The 17,215-nt window shown below is 41.8% G+C and overlaps 1 protein-coding gene across 4 annotated transcripts in view; it reads left to right on the forward strand.

The window, feature by feature from the left end:
• DCBLD1 (discoidin, CUB and LCCL domain containing 1) overlaps positions 1–17,215 on the forward strand; it is a 73,216-nt gene that overhangs the window by 16,617 nt on the left and 39,384 nt on the right. For all 4 annotated transcript variants that reach the window (XM_044924430.2, XM_044924431.2, XM_044924429.2 and 1 more), the window contains one exon: positions 8,253–8,465. In XM_044924430.2, coding sequence (XP_044780365.2) covers positions 8,253–8,465 — 213 coding nt within the window. The remainder of the gene's footprint in view (positions 1–8,252; positions 8,466–17,215) is intronic.

Raw genomic sequence — 17,215 nt, forward strand, 5'->3', positions numbered from 1 at the left:
CTCCTTCAAGTGAGAACCACATTATATTAAGTTCTGAGCTGTTTGTTGAGTAAGTTTTTAATGCCAGTTTAGGTATGTTGGTTTACAGAAACTTAAGTCTAATGCTGAACACAGCCTTTAATGTTTCAAAGAACATTAGGTGGATTGGTAGTTTTAATTATGTTATTCTTCTGGTTTATATTTAATGTACTCATAGTTTAGAAGATAATGGAAATCAATTCTAATCCCACACCATAAAAATAAACACTTTAAACCTTTTTTTTTTCCTTCATACTTATGTATGTGGTCAATATTGTTTTAAAATTAGTTTTCTAAAACATGGTTTTAACTTTTCCTTAATATCAATTTGCTTGAAGACATCATAGTTTGACTCTTATTTAGATTGTTTCCAAATGCTTAGAGTTAAAATGTTTAGCGTTGGGGTCGAGATTGCTTGGGGATTTATAAAGCATTGATGAATACTTGCAGCTTTCTCCAAAATCGAAGCTTCAGACATCCAATTTTATTTCTGTGAGTTGTCTTGAGGAGGTAGAGGGTTGGTGGCTCCAGGCAAACCCCAGGATTTAGGCCCCTCATGAACCCTTCACATATTCTTCAGAAGGGAGAAGTTTTCAGCCTAAAGAGAGGAGGAAATGATACAAAGTTTAGTCATCATGTGCTTTGGCAATTAAATTACAGTTCAAAGGAAGAAGATAAGCCCTGTGTGGTAGAACTTTGAAGAGTAGACAAACTCCCTGTGGCCAAACTTCCTCCTTACCCACTTCTTGCCCTGTTCTCCCCTTGAGGGTGGGTAGGTGGTAGGTCAGTGTCCCTGTCCCCTCCCACCAATGCATCACTGCGGCTCACTCTTCCGGAGTCCTCCCAACACCATGTGTAGCTTCATCCTAAACCTGATTGTATTTTTTTTTCCCTTCAAGATTGACCTTTATTTTTCTTCATTTTAATTAAAAAAGAACTGAATAAAGATATGCATGTGTTTGTGTATATATATATATGAATATCACTAGTTATAACAAAATAAGGAAATAATGCCTTTTGCAACAACATGGATGAAACTAGATATTATCATACTAAGTGAAGTAAATCAAAGACAAATACCACATGATATCACTTGTATGTGGAAACAAAATGATACAAATAAACCTATTTACAAACAGAAGTAAACTCACAAACATAGAAAACAAATTTAAGGTTACCAGAGGGGAAGTGGTGTTGGGGGATTAAATTAGGGATTTGAGATTAAGATACAGACTGCTGCTGCTACTGCTAAGTCGCTTCAGTCGTGTCTGACTCTGTGCGACCCCATAGACAGCAGCCCACCAGACTCCCCCTCCCTGGGATTCTCCAGGCAAGAGCACTGGAGTGGGTTGCCATTTCCTTCTACAAGGATGAAAGTGAAAAGTGAAAGTGAAGTCGCTCAGTCATGTCTGACTCTTAGCGACCCCATGGACTGCAGCCTACCAGGCTCCTCCGCCCATGGGATTTTTCCAGGCAAGAGCACTGAAGTGGGGTGCCATTGCCTTCTCCAAACAGATACATACTACTATATATAAAATAACAAGGACCTACTGTATAGCATAGGAAATTATATTCAACATCTTGTAATAACCTATAATGGAAAAGAATCTGAAAAAGTATATATGTAGTTGATTTACAATGTTTCAGGTGTACAGCAAAGGGTGGTTCCATTCCTGGGTCGGGAAGATCCACTGGAGAAGGGATAGGCTGCCCACTCCAGTATTCTTGAGCTTCCCTGGTGGCTCAGATGGTAAAGAATCCACCTGCAATGCCTGGGTTCGATCCCTGGGTTGGGAAGATCCCCTGCAGAAGGGAATGGCTACCTCCTGCAGTATTCTGGCCTGGAGAATTCCATGCACTGCATAGTCCGTGGGGTCACAGAGGACACACTTGGCTCTGAAAGGCTGAGCGACTTTCACTTTCCAAGTCTTCCTTAAGAGAGGCAAGAGTCGTTCCTCACCACCCGATCCTAATCTTTGACTGAGATGAGAAGAGAACCGACTGTGAAATACTTCTTTTCATTCTGATCACAGAGAGCTACTCTAGAAACTGAAACTCGGCCTCATGTTAGGGGCTTGGGTTCTAATCCTGACACTCACATATAACATGCACTTTGCTATACACCTGAAACACTATAAATCAACTACAAGTTTAAAAAGTTAGACTTTCAAATGCAATGTATTTCTATTAATAAATGTGTGCTTTCATGCTCAGTCATCACCTCAGTTGTGTTCAGTGCTTTGAAACCCTATGGATTGTACCCCAACAGGCTCCTCTATCCATGGGATTCTCCAGGCAAGAATACTGGAGTGGGCTGTCATGCCCTCCTCCAGGGGATCCTCCCCACCCAGGGATCGAACCCGCATCTCCTACATTGCAGGTGGATTCTTCACTGCTGACTCACAGGGGAAGCCCATTAATAAAGGTTGCTGTTGTTCAATTGCTCAAGTGTGTCCAACTCTTTGTGACCCCATGGATTGCAGCACTCCTGGCTTTCCTGTGCTTCAGTATCTCCCAGAGTTTGCTCAAACTCCTGTCCACTGAGTCAATGATGGCATCCAACCATCTCATCCTTCTTAATACTGATGCTAATTTTTAAAGAGACATTGGGATATTAAATACTATCAGGGGAGTACTGTCCACTTTTTTGGGTGTGAAAATGGTATTGAAGTTATGTGATAGTATCTTGTGAAACTGTAATATAATATCATGACCACAATATTGAAGTGAATACGTTATATATGGAACATGAATTGGTAGACTTTTAAACAACTCTTGACATCTTCCTTGTTTGTGATTCTTAATTAGAGCTGGGTTCTGAGTTAAGTGACAGAGTGTTAGGATGAGGTCGTGGGAATAGTGTTTATCTGTTGTTTTCATTTGCTTTATTCAATATATGATACCATATGCTTTATTTATGCTCTACTTTATTCAATATATGATACCATAGGCATTTTCTCTCCCTAGGCACTTCCCAGTCCCTCTTTGATGTATTTCTAGTTCTTTTTTTCCCTCAACTTTATTGAGATATAATTAACATATGACGTTGTGCAAGTTCAAGTCTACAATGAGCTGGTTTTATATATTTATATATTTCAAAGTTATTTAACACCATGGCATTCATTAACAACTGCTGTCGCCTCACATAATTACTATTTCCTTTTTGTGGTGAAAACATCTAAGATCTACTCTCTTAGCAACTTCCAGTTATATACTATAGTACTGTTAACTCTATCTAGTCCTTTGAAGTAATCAAAACTATGGAAAGATGGTTGGTTGAAAATTCCTGATGTCATCAATATCTGTGAAATACATTTATTATATTAGCGCTTGCCCCATAAAACTCCATAAATAGTCTTCCATAGGTAAGAGTGAAATTGCAGTTGTTTGCTTTTCTAATGAATTAGGACTTCGCAGTTCTTTTCAGGTTTTTTGGGAGAACAAAGACTTAGTTTCATTCTGCTAGATTGTGAAAAGGGAAAACTTTCCCAAGAAGGCACAAATCTCCCATGTAAAGTAACGATGGGAGTGCTGAAAACTTAAACTTGCTCCTATTCTGCCAATGTCAATGGGTGAAAGGAGTTTCCTCGTGGGGTTTAGAGTAGAAGGCATTGAAAAGAAGCATAATTACAGCCTTGAATAAAAGTGACCCCCTGGGATTTCCTTTGTCATGACATGTCACTTAAAACTTAGAATACAATAATCATGTACAGGCTGATTCACCTGTCATTGATCCTCATTTTATATGTAGCTATGTTGTCTAGGAAAAGTTTTCAGTTTCTTTCTTCTTATTTATTTATTTTATGGCTATGCCACGCAGCATGTGTGATCTTATTTCCCTGACCAGGGATCCAGCTCGAGCCTCCTGCAGTGGAAGCATGGAGCCCCAACCATTAGACTGCCAGGAAATGCTCTCTTTTTTCTTATAAAAGCAGAGTTTCATAGTACTAAGAAAAGGGACATTTAAATGTTTGACCAGTGATATCTTGGTGGCTTAGACAGCATTATTTATATGTACATTTATATGCAGAATTGTACACTAACTAGTTCACAAGAAAAAAAATCAGCAGACTCTAATTTTGACTAATCATAATGGGAAAGACAAGAAGAAGAGAAAAAACAACACTGGGATTTTGAGTCCAGAAATGATTGAAGACTGAGGCTGATATGACAGAAAGGGAAGCCCAGGGGGCAAGAAGATTTGGGCACAGAGGCTGTAAGTTTTGTTCTTACATGTGAGGTGATAGCCATATTTCTGGACTCAGGTTCAATCCCTGGGTTTGAAAGATCCCCTGGAGAAGGAACTGGCAGCCCACTCCAGTATTCTTGCCTGGGGAATTCCTTGGACAGAGGAACCTGGTGGGCTACAGTCCCTAGGGTCACAAAAGAGCAGGACATGATGGAGCAACTAACAACAACACTAGTTACCTTAGTGTTGTTTTACCAGAGTGCTCAAAATCAGTGCCTTCAAAGGCGAGGTGAGCCGTAGAAATGAGTGACCGGGACCTGGTGGGGAGTGAGGGCATCTATCTCTATTAAAAGCACAGCTAGAATGCCTGCTGGTGTGATTGCCATGTCTTCTGGTTTCCAAGAGAAATTATGCATTAGATTTTTTTTTTTTAACTAAAGCCTTTAAGAGCAGGTAAATAATTCAAGTTTTAAATCAAAACTTTGTTTCCTATGTGTTTCTGCAGCATATGCATTACTCTAGTATACTTTTCGTTTAATTCTCAACAATTTTGTACTTAGTGCCAGACAGCTCCAGAAATATGTCTTTGTTTAGTTCCTAAGTCATGTCCAATTCTTTATAACCCTTTGGACAGTAGCCCGCCAGGCTCCTCTGTCCTCGGGATTTCCTAGCAAGAAGACTTGAGCGGGTTGCCATTCCCTTCTCCAGGAGATCTCCCCAAAGCAGGGATTGAACCCGCATCCAGAAATATATTTTACAGCTATCACCTCAAGCATTAAGAACCAAACTTACAGCCTTTGTCCTCAAACCTGCTTGCCCTCTGGGCTTCTCTTTTTGTTTTATCAGCCTCAGTGTTCCAATCATCTCTGGACTCAAAATCTCAATGTTGTTTTTTTCTCCTCCTGTCTTTCCCATTATAATAGGTTGAAACCCAAGTCCATTGATTTTTTTCTTGTGAACTTCCTCCTGTTTTTCATTCCCTTTCCATCCCAGCTACGGCATTTCTAACTCTCCTCCTACTCTATGATACACATTCTCCTGCATTCTAGTTCCTATCTCGAGTCTTTTTCAAATACCTCTTTCATTATCTCACTTCTCAAAATCCTCTGTGGGCCTCTATTACATAGTCATATAAATTCCACAACTTCTGCCTAGACCTCCAATTTTCAGAGTAGTTTTATCTTAGCTGTCTATCTCCATTTCCCCTTGGAACTAACTTCCTGCTTCTTTAGGTCAACTCTCCTCTAATCCAAGGCTTCCTTGGTGGCTAAAATGGTAAGGAATCTTCCTGCAATTCAGGAGACCTGGGTTAAATCCCTGGATGGGGAAGATCCCCTGAAGGAGGAAATGGCAACCCACTCTAGTATTCCTGCCTGGAGAATCCCATGGACGGAAGAGCCTGGTGGGTTTCAGTCCATGGGGTCGAAAAGAGTCGGACACGACTGAGTAGCTAACACTTAAACACTTTTCCCCCGGTCCAGCCTCCCAGCTTGGACTCTTGAGAGTTCAGTTCAGTTCAGTCGCTTGCTCCTTTTAATTTCATGGCTGCAGTCACCATCTGCAGTGATTTTGGAGCCCAAAAAATAAAGTCTGTTATTGTTTGCATTGTTTCCCCATCTATTTGCCATGAAGTGGTGGGACCAGATGCCACGATCTTTGTTTTCTGAATGTTGAGTTTTAAGCCAACTTTTTCACTCTCCTCTTTCACTTTCAAGAGACTCATTAGTTCTTCTTCGCTTGGGCAGGGCTGTCCCTCGACCTTGACTGCGGGTTTGGCACAGATTCTCCCACCCCTTATTTTAATGAGGCCTCCAATACCATTTTGGTCTTTCCTGGTGGCTCAGTGGTAAAAGAATCCACCTGCCAATGCAGGAAACCCGAGTTCTTTCCCTGGGTCAGGAAGGTCCCCTGGAGAAGGAAATGGCACCCCACTTGTACTCCAGTATTCTTGCCTGGAGAATCTCATGGACAGAGGAGCCTGGTGGGCTATAGTCAATGGTGTCGCAGAGTTGGACATGATTGAGCTACTAAACAGCAACCAATCACTGTTTGGGCTGCAAGCCTCAAGGCAAGAACAAAGTGGGATAAAAGAAGACCCCAGATGAATCCTGTAGTAGAGGCTAGACTGGAGAAGGAAGAAGGCTGCCCAGGGCTTCAGATTCCCATGATGCCCTAGCTGGGTCTTCTGCTATAGGAGGCTTTGGTCTGCCTTCTGTTACCACCACAGAGAGTTTCTTCTCCAACAGACTTCTGCTTTCTCTCCCTCTGGCTAAGGGCAAAAATTCTGGCTTTGTTTCTCTGCACGTGTACTAATTATAGGCATTTTGTGCTTTGAATTCAATGTATGCTCCTTAGTCTTGCAGCCCACCGAGTTTTACATGCTGTCAGATAACTTGGTTGCTTTAATTTACTGGAGCAACTTGTTGGTCAATTGATTAAACTTCCCTATTCAGAAAACCTTGAGAGAATTCCTTATTTTAATGAAGTAGCAATGGCATCCCACTCCAGTACTCTTGCCTGGAAAATCCCATGGACGGAGGAGCCTGGTAGGCTGCAGTCCATGGGGTCTCTGAGAGTCGGACACGACTGAGCGACTTCACTTTCACTCTTCACTTTCATGCATTGGAGAAGGAAATGGCAACCCACTCCAGTGTTCTTGCCTGGAGAATCCAGGGACGGGGGAGCCTGGTGGGCTGCCATCTATGGGGTCGCACAGAGTCGGACATGACTGAAGTGACTTAGCAGTAGCAGTAGCAGTGAGAATTCACTGAAATAGATTCTCTCTTGCCCTCTTTGGCACTTTGCTTAAGTTCCTGCAATAGCAGCTACTGCTGCTGCTAAGTTGCTTCAGTCGTGTCCGACTCTGTGCGACCCCATAGACGGCAGCCCACCAGGCTCCCCCGTCCCTGGATTCTCCAGGCAAGAACACTGGAGTGGGTTGCCATTTCCTTCTCCAATGCATGAAAGTGAAGAGTGAAAGTGAAGTCGCTCAGTCATGTCCGACTCTCAGCGACCCCATGGACTGCAGCCTACCATGCTCCTCCGTCCATGGGATTTTCCAGGCAAGAGTACTGGAGTGGGGTGCCATTGCCTTCTCCAAGGGGCACCTAGAATTACAGTTATCTGAGCATGTGACTGTCTCCCATTTCACTTTGAGTGGTGAACAGCCATTGCTACTTGTATGTGTCTCCAACAACGCCATGTCTGGCAGGTGGCAAGCACGAAACTCATGATACGTCCTGAGTCTATTGTGTGTGCGTGCTCAGTTGTATCCAACTCTTTGCAAACCTATGGACTGTAGCCCTCCAGGCTTCTCTATCCATAGGGATTCTCCAGGCAAGAATACTGAGGTGGGTTGCCATTTTCTCCTCCAGGGAATCTTCCCAACCCAGGGGTTGTATCTGTATCTCCTGCATTGGCAGGCAGATTCTTTACCACTGAGTCACCTGGGAAGCCTCCAAGTCTCCAAATCTGTGGCTGTTATTAACTGAGATATGAATGTGGGATGATTGTTAATCCCCAGCTGAATGACAGGCTCTTAAAGATAGTCGACTCAGCATGAGTCTCAGATTCTCCAGAAGCATTTTGCATACCTGACCCCATTTAATCAGGACAATTACCCCCAAAATGAGTGGTATTTTTTTTCCCCCTCAGTTGCAAATTGTTTCATACCATTGGCTTGCTAATAGACAAAACCACTAATGGCAAATATGTGAATGCCAAGGGCCCACTGTGCAGGTGTGGATGGGTAGATGAATAGATGATTAGAAAAAGTAATTTGATTAAATGATGTGTTTGCAAAGGGCTTACCATGCTAATACATGAAATGTTTTGATCAACAATGTTCAGAAGATTAAGCTGAGAAACAAGAGATGAAATAACCTGGAATAATAGATAACCGTGTAATAACTAAAACAATTTTTTTTAGCTTTTCTGTCTCTCTTCATAGAAGGAATAAAATACATAAGGTGAAGATTAGAGTGAACTTTCTCAGCTCTTGGTAAGAATTCATTTCACTTACTTGTATCCTTTTTTTCTTCACCAGGTGATGGCTGTGGGCACATGGTGACCTATAAGGACAGTGGCACCATGACATCTAAGAATTATCCATGGACCTACCCCAATCACACTGTTTGTGAAAAGACAATCACAGTACCAAAGGGGAAGAGATTGATTCTGAGGTTGGGAGATTTGGATATTGAATCCCAGACCTGTGCCTCTGACTACCTTCTCTTCACTAGCTCTTCTGATCAATACGGTAAGCAAAGAGCTCTCACTTTCTGCGAGTGTGGGAAAATTTGAGATGTGGAGAGGAGGCAAGTGGTGTGTCCATTAGTGTCCCAGCCTGGGGAGATCAGAAGAAAAACTTGCCCTTCATAGACTCTCAGGATAGTTCACATGGATACACTTGCTTCGTAAGCCACAACAAAGACAACTGAGGAAGTTTTAGCATTTTGTGTGGGTGTCAGGAGCTTAGTTTGAGTTTATGTCTTGCTGGGAAGAGAACTGGAGATGTGTAGCATTTGGCTAAAATACCTACAGTTCATTCATTGATGTGACAAATACTGAATAGTGGTCATGTGTTCAAGTACTCTGTGAAGGACTAGGTGGGACATAGCAATGAAAAGACAGAGTTCCTCTTTTCGTGGTGCTTGCACTGGTGGAGGGAGAAGTGAAAAACAACAAAAAAAATGCATCTATAATATGAGAGGTAGTGATGAAGAAAAATAAGGAATAAGAAAAGTAAGTCATCCTAAGATGATATCGAGTCTGGTTCTGAGTGTGTTTGTGTTCAGATGGGATGGTCAAGAAGCCTTCTCAAGAGGGCATTTGAGCAGAGACCCAAGTGGACTGAATGAAGGCACAGTACACCTGTGTCTATGGTCAGTTTTCTGGGTAGGGGAATGGCAAGTGCAAAGGACAGTTTTCAGAGTAACCTTTTGAAATTAAGCTCTTTGTCATTTCAATATGCTGTTAGCACATTGGTGTCTGAACTCACATTAACAGTGACCCTACAGTCCTTAGCCCAAGGAAACAACTTGGATTTAGATGACTAGAAAACAAAAACAGTCTTATATACAGGTTCTTCCAAGGTTCGAGTTTTTCTGAAATTCACTGTGCATACAACTCTGAAAATGATACAGGTTTTAAGCAAAACTCTGTCCACCTGCTACTTTCATAGGTAATTTCTCTCAAGCACACAGCTTTCTGGGCTGTCTTTACCTTTGCACCCAGAGATTCTGCACTCCTCCCAGTGTGGTGCCTCCTCCCAGCGTGAAAACCCAGACCAGACCAGAGACTGTTCAGAGATCTAAACTTACCTAGCCCTCATGGAGGAAATGGAGAAGGCAAAGGCACCCCACTCCAGCGTTCTTGCCTGGAGAATCCCAGGGACGGGGGAGCCTGGTGGGCTGCCGTCTACGGGGTCGCACAGAATTGGACATGACTGAAGCGACTTAGCAGCAGCAGTAGCATGGAGGAAAAAAAAACCTAAGTTGTTTTTTCTTTTTTTTTTTAAATGCCTGGGAATATTATCCGTTGTAATGATGGTTCAGTTACTCTGCCAGTAAAGATGGTTGATTTCATAAAATTTGTTGTTGTTCAGTCACTAAGTCCTGTTGGACTCTTTGCTATGCCATGAACTGCAGCAGGCCAGGCTGCCCTGTCTGTCACAATCTCTCTGCGTTTGCTCAAACTCATGTCCATTGAGTCAGTGACGCCATCCAATCATCTCATCCTCTGTCGCCTCCTTCTCCTCCTGCCTTCAGTCTTTCCGAGCATCAGGGAAAGATTTCCTATGAGTCGGGTCTTCACATCAGGTGGCCAAAGTATTTGACCTTCAGCTTCAGCATCAGCCCTTCCAGTGAATATTCAGGGCTCATTTCCTTTAGGATTGACTGGGTTGATCTCCTTGCTGTCCAAGGGACTCTCAAGAGTCTTCTCCAGCACCACAGTTCGTGGAGAAGGGAATGGCAAACCACTTCAGTATTCTTGCCTTGAGAACCCCATGAACAGTGTGAAAAGACTTTCATATAATTAAATTGCAATTAACAAGTTGCAAGTTTTTAATTCCAGTTTGACTCAAAGGGGAAAAATGCAAATTCCAGGGGTGCTGGGAGCACTTACTGTTCGGTAGCTCTGGTAATGGCAGGTGTATTAATTTACGGAGGCACTCTTCAGGGAATCCCTCACTAGCCAGGGCATTGCCTCCAGGTTCAGAAGGGGGCACCGAGTGTCAGAGCTCCCGTGTAGAATGTGAGGGAAGGTGCTACAGGGCCAGTACAGCATTCTCACAGCTCGTCTCTCTGGGGAAGCATCTCCTTTCCCTGAAGATGAACAGTTAATTCCACCAACTGACGGAGCAGCAGTCTGATCGTCTCTGTTGCTTTAGGTCTCAGCTCAAGGGCTGAGGTGAGAACTAGAAAGGGGGTCAAATTGTCCTGAAGCATGATTGGAGAATGGATGTGGCTTTCCCATGCATTTTTGATGTGTGTTCATAAACAGAAAAGAGGAAAAGCCTGGGATTTAATTGTATTTTGAGAACTTTCCTGGTGGCTCAGATGGTAAAGAATCTGCCTGCAAGGCAGGAGACCTGGGTTTGATCCCTGGGACGGGAAGATCCCCCGGAGAAGGGAATGGCAATTCACTCCAGTATTCTTACCTGGAGAATCCCACAGACAGAGGAGCCTGGCAGGCTATAGTCCTTGGGTCTCAAAGAGTCGGACATGACTGAGTGACTAGCATTTAACTGCATTTTAGGAGCTGGGTTACAAGGTGCTCATGGTCAGCATCAGGGTACTCCAGTGCACGTTTCCAGCTTCTTGAATTTTCAAGAGTTAGACACTTCACTTGGAAGTGAGTAATGAATTGCCATTCATTTCAATAAAGCCCAGTAAATTCATTTTTCTCTTCAGATTTTTTTCCTACATAGTTGTGTTTGTTTTTTAAAAACAAAATATATGCTCATTATAGAGGTAAGCATATTCATTGTATGCCAGGCATAGGTTTGGCCTTAGGTAGATTTTCTGGAATCCTCAAATTCCCCCCTGCAAGGTTGTTACTATTAACTTCTTTTTGCAAACAAGGAAACTGAGGCATGGTGAGTTTTGTTGTTTCTTTTTTTTTTTTTTTTTTTGCTGCACTGTGTAGCTTATGGGATCTTAGTTCCCCAGCCAGAGACTGAACCTGGGTCCTGGTAGTGAAATCATTGTGTCCTAACTAACCACTGGACTGTCAGGGAGTTCCCAAGATTTTTTTTTTTTTTTCAACTAACATGCTGAAGATCACACAGCTAGTTAAGGGATGAAAGGAAAATTTATGTCTATGTCTCTGTGGTTTCAAGATATCTGTTTCCAGATGTCTCTTTCTCCCCAAGTCCCAACACACAAAGAAAGCCTCATGCTCTACTGCCGTCCCCACGTGGCTCCGCCCAGTACTGCATCAGACAGCAATTTTGCCTAAAACACAAGTGCAGTTAATATTTTGGGTTGGGGATGTTCTTAAATAAAATACTTATTGATGCTTAGAATTAGTTTATTTTGAGACTGCTTTAAAGATTTCTTGATCAGTCACATTAAGGCAAATCTGGTAGACAAGAATAATAGAAATGAGCAATAAAAGGAATACACAGAAAGGAAATTAGAATATTTCAATCCTATAAGCATATTTTAAAGAATTAAATGGCTCAGAGCCACATAGAGTGGGTATACACATGCATATACATATTTGTTGCATCTATATATTTGTGTCTTTGTATATTAATTCTGAAGAGCATTCTTGGAGAAGCTGCTTATTCATATATTTGTACTTAAAATATTTTATCCAGTGATTTGAATATAGTAGATACTCTGTGAACAAATAGTCTAAAATGTGAATTGGCAAGTTCAGTGGCAAGGAACCAGTTAAGCAAAGCATGTAATACTTGCAATATTAAACAGCTATCTGTCAAAAAGACAGTTAACATGGAAAGCTGCTTATGATGATATTGTTGTTGTTGAGTCGCTAAGTTGTGTCCAACTCTTTAGCGACACCACTTACTGTAGCCCACCAGGCTCCTTTATCCATGGAATTTCCCAGGGAAAAATACTGGAGTGGGGTGCCATTTTCTTCTCCAGGGGATCTTCCTGATCCAGGGATTTAATCCAACTCTCTGGCATTGGCAGGTAGATCCTTTACCGCTGAGCCATGATGTAGTGTTTGGTAAAATATGAATACATAGTAATGTTATAATAATAGAAAAAAGCCTCTAAACAGAGTGAGAACATAACTGCAGCAAATTGTTAGGAGGAGGATTTTAGAAGGATCAACCTGGTGTATTGTTTTGCCTTCCCTTGACTCTTGTTTTCTTCAATAAACATTTGTTTCTTAATAAAAACAAGTAGATTTTCTTTGACTAAGATCACTGACTTTAGACCTATATTTTAATTTAGTTAAAACAGTCCCCTAGTCAGTTTGAACTTCCTGGCATCTGCCAAGAAGGAAGAGGAGGCTGGAGTGCTTTGTTGGCCTGGGCGAGCTGAGGGAGTGGGCTTTCCTGTGGGGCTCTTGTCCTGCTCCCTGGAGGAGGTGAGGCCCCTCTGCAGCCAGTGTGGCCCCAAGACTGTGGAGGGAGGGTCCGAGGAACCTATAGCACCTGGAGGGGAGTGTGCACTTCGGAGGAGGTGGGATAGAAACACATGCTCTGGAATACTGCCTGCAATTCCAGTATACTGGGCTCTAACAGTTACATGTGTGGCTGAAACAGCTACATAGTTTTGGTTTATCCAGCTCAGATTTTTTTCAATTAATTGCTAAAACCCATTGCCAAGAGATTTTAAGACTCAACACTGTCAGACTTTTAAATGTGGAGTTAATGTTTTGAAAAAGAATTATGTCTTCTGGCATTCGTGTTTGGAAGCTCTGCCAAGAGTGGACATAGTTGGAATGTGATTCATTAACCGCTGTGAATAAGCTGAGGTTGTAGTTTTTAATCATTGTGCATTTAATTTGTAATGGTTCTCCCTGCCCACCCCACACTGATTTTGTTTTAAAGGTTTGGTGCATATACTTTGATTGCTTTCATTCCTGGTAGCAAAATGTACTGTAAACAGGTGTGACCCACATCAGCTTTCACAGTGATCAAGCAAAATGTACACCTGAGCTCACTGATTGTTAAGAGACCCGATACAAACAAGGTGGGATGATTCTTCTGTTTGTCATGTATTATAATTATGGCTGATATTTCAGATCCAACATCAATTAGAAGAGTGTACTTATATACCTATGGCTGAGTTAAGACACTGATTCTCCTTCTTAAAATACTCTTTAAACAACCAGGAATCAACAACTTTGTCAGCCTTACTTTAGAACATATGTTAAGAACGAGGTATGATTTTTCAGTTCAGTTCAGCTGCTCAGTTGTGTCCAAGTCTTTGCAACCCCATGGGCTGCAGCACGCCAGGCTTCCCTGTCCATCACCATCTCCCGGAGCTTACTCAAACCCATGTCCGTCGAGTTGGTGATGCCTTCCAGCCATCTCATCCTCTGTTGTCCCCTTCTCTTCCTGCCCTCAGTCTTTCCCGACAACAGGGTCTTTTCCGATGAGTCAGTTCTTCACATCAGGTGGCCAAAATATTGGAGTTTCAGCTTCAGCATCAGTCCTTCTAATGAATATTCAGGGCTGATTTCCCTTAGGATTGACTGGTTGGATCTCCTGGTAGTCCAAAGGACTCTCAAGAGTCTTCTCCAACACCACAGTTCAAAAGCATCAATTCTTTTTGGCACTCAGCTCTCTTTATAGTCCAACTCTCACATCCGTACATGAGAGTATGATTGCAAGATATTTTTAAACATAAACTTTTAAACTTATAAACATTTTTTGATATAAAACATATATACTGACTTTTAAGATCGTGTGTACTAATATCTGGCCAAAAAAAATTTAAGTATCATACTTTTCTTGGAGATTTTTTTTCACTGTTACTAAGGGCATTTTTCATTTCAGTTTGAAGCCAAAGTAACAGAGACTTCCTTCAAAAGAAACAGCAATGTCCCTTTCCTGGTCTAGAATTCAGTCAGGATCATGAAGCATTTAGTTGTATAGTTCAGTTCAGATTGCTGCTGAGACTCAATCTCCTCCCTCTTATATTTGTGATGTAAAATAATAAGAAGTTAGTTGTATAAAATATTAAAATATCTTGAACTTGTGGGGAGAGTAGGTGCTGATTCAGGCATTGTATTGTACCAATATACCTACATTTAAAATATGAAATGTCTCATGTTTTATTCATGACACTGAAGAGGGAAGACTGTGGATTCATACTAACGATCATTATTCTCAACTTTAAAACTTCTTAGGCACTCTGTAACCTTGAGTTAAGTTAATGTTAAGTTAATGTAATGGAACTTAATGTTAAGTTCCAATTCCAGTCTTGCTGACCACAAAGAAGTCACCCAGAGGTTTGTTTCTGCTACCACTGTTTGTGGGGATCCCAGAGAAATTGTTATTTCTGTTTCCTGATATTTCAAGATTTACTAGGTCCCAGTTTTCCATGAAAGTTGATCTTCCCCCAGTGGGTAGAGTTTAGGGCTGTTCCTCAACTCCCTGAAGGACCTGCTGGAAGAATCTTGGTGGGAATATTGGTCCCTTGGGATCTCAAAGGACCTTGTTCTGATGGAATTTCATAGACTTCCACACCCAGGTCACTGTGGATCAATAAAACCAGGCCTTCAGCATGGACTGAGATGAACACTTCTGTTTCTGTGTAGAGTTTTCACTTGGGCTTAAGAGTGCAGACTCTGGAATTAGACTGCCTAACTCCAAATTCCTGCTTTACTGATTATTTTTAAATTACTTTGACCTTGAGCAAATGCCTTAATTTTCCGTGTCTCCATATTCCCTTCTTCGAAATGGGCAAAATAACAATATCTGCCACATTTGGGTGATTGAAGCACTTGTATGTATAACTTTAAAGTACAATGTACGGCCCATAATAAGCACTCAGTCAACATTAGCTACCGTCATCATTCCTTCCCTCCTTCCCCTTTTCTTCCTGCCTCTCCCTTCCCTTTCCACCTGCTCCTCCTCCTCGGTGGGCTAGAACACAGTCTATTGTTTGTCTAACATGTCGGTCCTTCTTGCTACTCCACACGCTCTCCTTTCACCCAGAAGAGGCTAAGCTGCAGCAGGACATGCCATCTACCCCTCCTGGTGACCCAAGTTTATCCAAATCAGTCCCAGCCTGTGGCATGGGTTCCCTGAGTCAGAAGTAGCTTCAGGGACAGATTTTCTCCATCCAGCTTCATGAGATGAGCAGAGAACCCATGTTCCTTAAGCCCATAGTTCATTCAGTCTGGCTTTTTTTTTTTTTTCCACTGCCACCACCAGTTCACATCTTTGTGTCTATTTCTTATAGAAAAAACTTCCTAATTTTTTCCTCTTTTCTTTCACCAGTCTCCATTCCCTCCAGGCCATCTAAGATTATCTTGTTAAATATTGTTGTGATAATTTCTTTCTTTATTTCAAAAATGGTTAATTGTGCCCCACTGTCTACAGACAATTGCTAGCTTGGTGTTCAAGGCTGGCTCACTCACTGTCTTCCCCACCCACATTTCCAGCCACATCTCTGAGTCTCCGTATCTCTATGCCCTTTCCAAATAAACACATCACACAGTTTCATGTTCAGTACATTTGATGATGTCATTTCTTCCACATGTCCCTCTCCTGTCCCCCCTACTTTTCTGCCCCTTCTAAAACACACACACACACACACACACAACACTCTCCGACATACATCACAGCAGGATCCTCTATGACCCACCTCCCAGAATATTGGAAATAAAAGCAAAAATAAACAAATGGGACCTAATTAAACTTAAAAGCTTCTGCACAACAAAGGAAACTATAAGCAAGGTGAAAAGACAGCCTTCAGAATGGGAGAAAATAATAGCAAATGAAGCAACTGACAAACAACTAATCTCAAAAATATATAAGCAACTTCTACAGCTCAATTGCAGAAAAATAAATGACCCAATCAAAAAATGGGCCAAAGAACTAAATAGACATTTCTCCAAAGAAGATATACAGATGGCTAACAAACACATGAAAAGATGCTCAACATCACTCATTATCAGAGAAATGCAAATCAAAACCACTATAAGGTACCATTTCACGCCAGTCAGAATGGCTGCGATCCAAAAGTCTACAAGCAATAAATGCTGGAGAGGGTGTGGAGAAAAGGGAACCCTCTTACACTGTTGGTGGGAATGCAAACTAGTACAGCCACTATGGAGCACAGTGTGGAGATTCCTTAAAAAACTGGAAATAGAACTGCCTTATGATCCAGCAATCCCACTGCTGGGCATACACACTGAGGAAACCAGAATTGAAAGAGACACATGTACCCCAGTGTTCATCACAGCACTGTTTATAATAGCCAGGACATGGAAGCAACCTAGATGTCCATCAACAGATGAATGGATAAGAAAGCAGTGGTACATATACACAATGGAGTATTACTCAGCCATTAAAAAGAACACATTTGAATCAGTTCTAATGAGGTGGATGAAACTGGAGCCTATTATACAGAGTGAAGTAAGCCAGAAAGAAAAACACCAATACAGTATACTAATGCATATATATGGAATTTAAAAAGATGGTAACAATAACCCTGTGTACGAGACAGCAAAAGAGACACTGATGTATAGAACAGTCTTTTGGACTCTGTGGGAGAGGGAGAGGGTGGGAAGATTTGGGAGAATGGCATTGAAATACGTATAATATCATATATGGAACGAATCGCCAGTCCAGGTTTGATGCATGATACTGGATGCTTGGGGCTGGTGCACTGGGACGACCCAGAGGGATGGTATGGGGAGGGAGGAGGGAGGAGGGTTCAGGATGGGGAACACATGTATACCTGTGGCGGATTCATTTCGATATTTGGCAAAACCAATACAATATTGTAAAGTTTAAAAATAAAATTAAATTAAAAAAATAAAAAAATAAAACACACACACACACACATACAC

This window comes from Bubalus bubalis, chromosome 10, assembly GCF_019923935.1.
Source record: "Bubalus bubalis isolate 160015118507 breed Murrah chromosome 10, NDDB_SH_1, whole genome shotgun sequence".
Taxonomy (NCBI): Eukaryota; Metazoa; Chordata; class Mammalia; order Artiodactyla; family Bovidae; genus Bubalus; species Bubalus bubalis.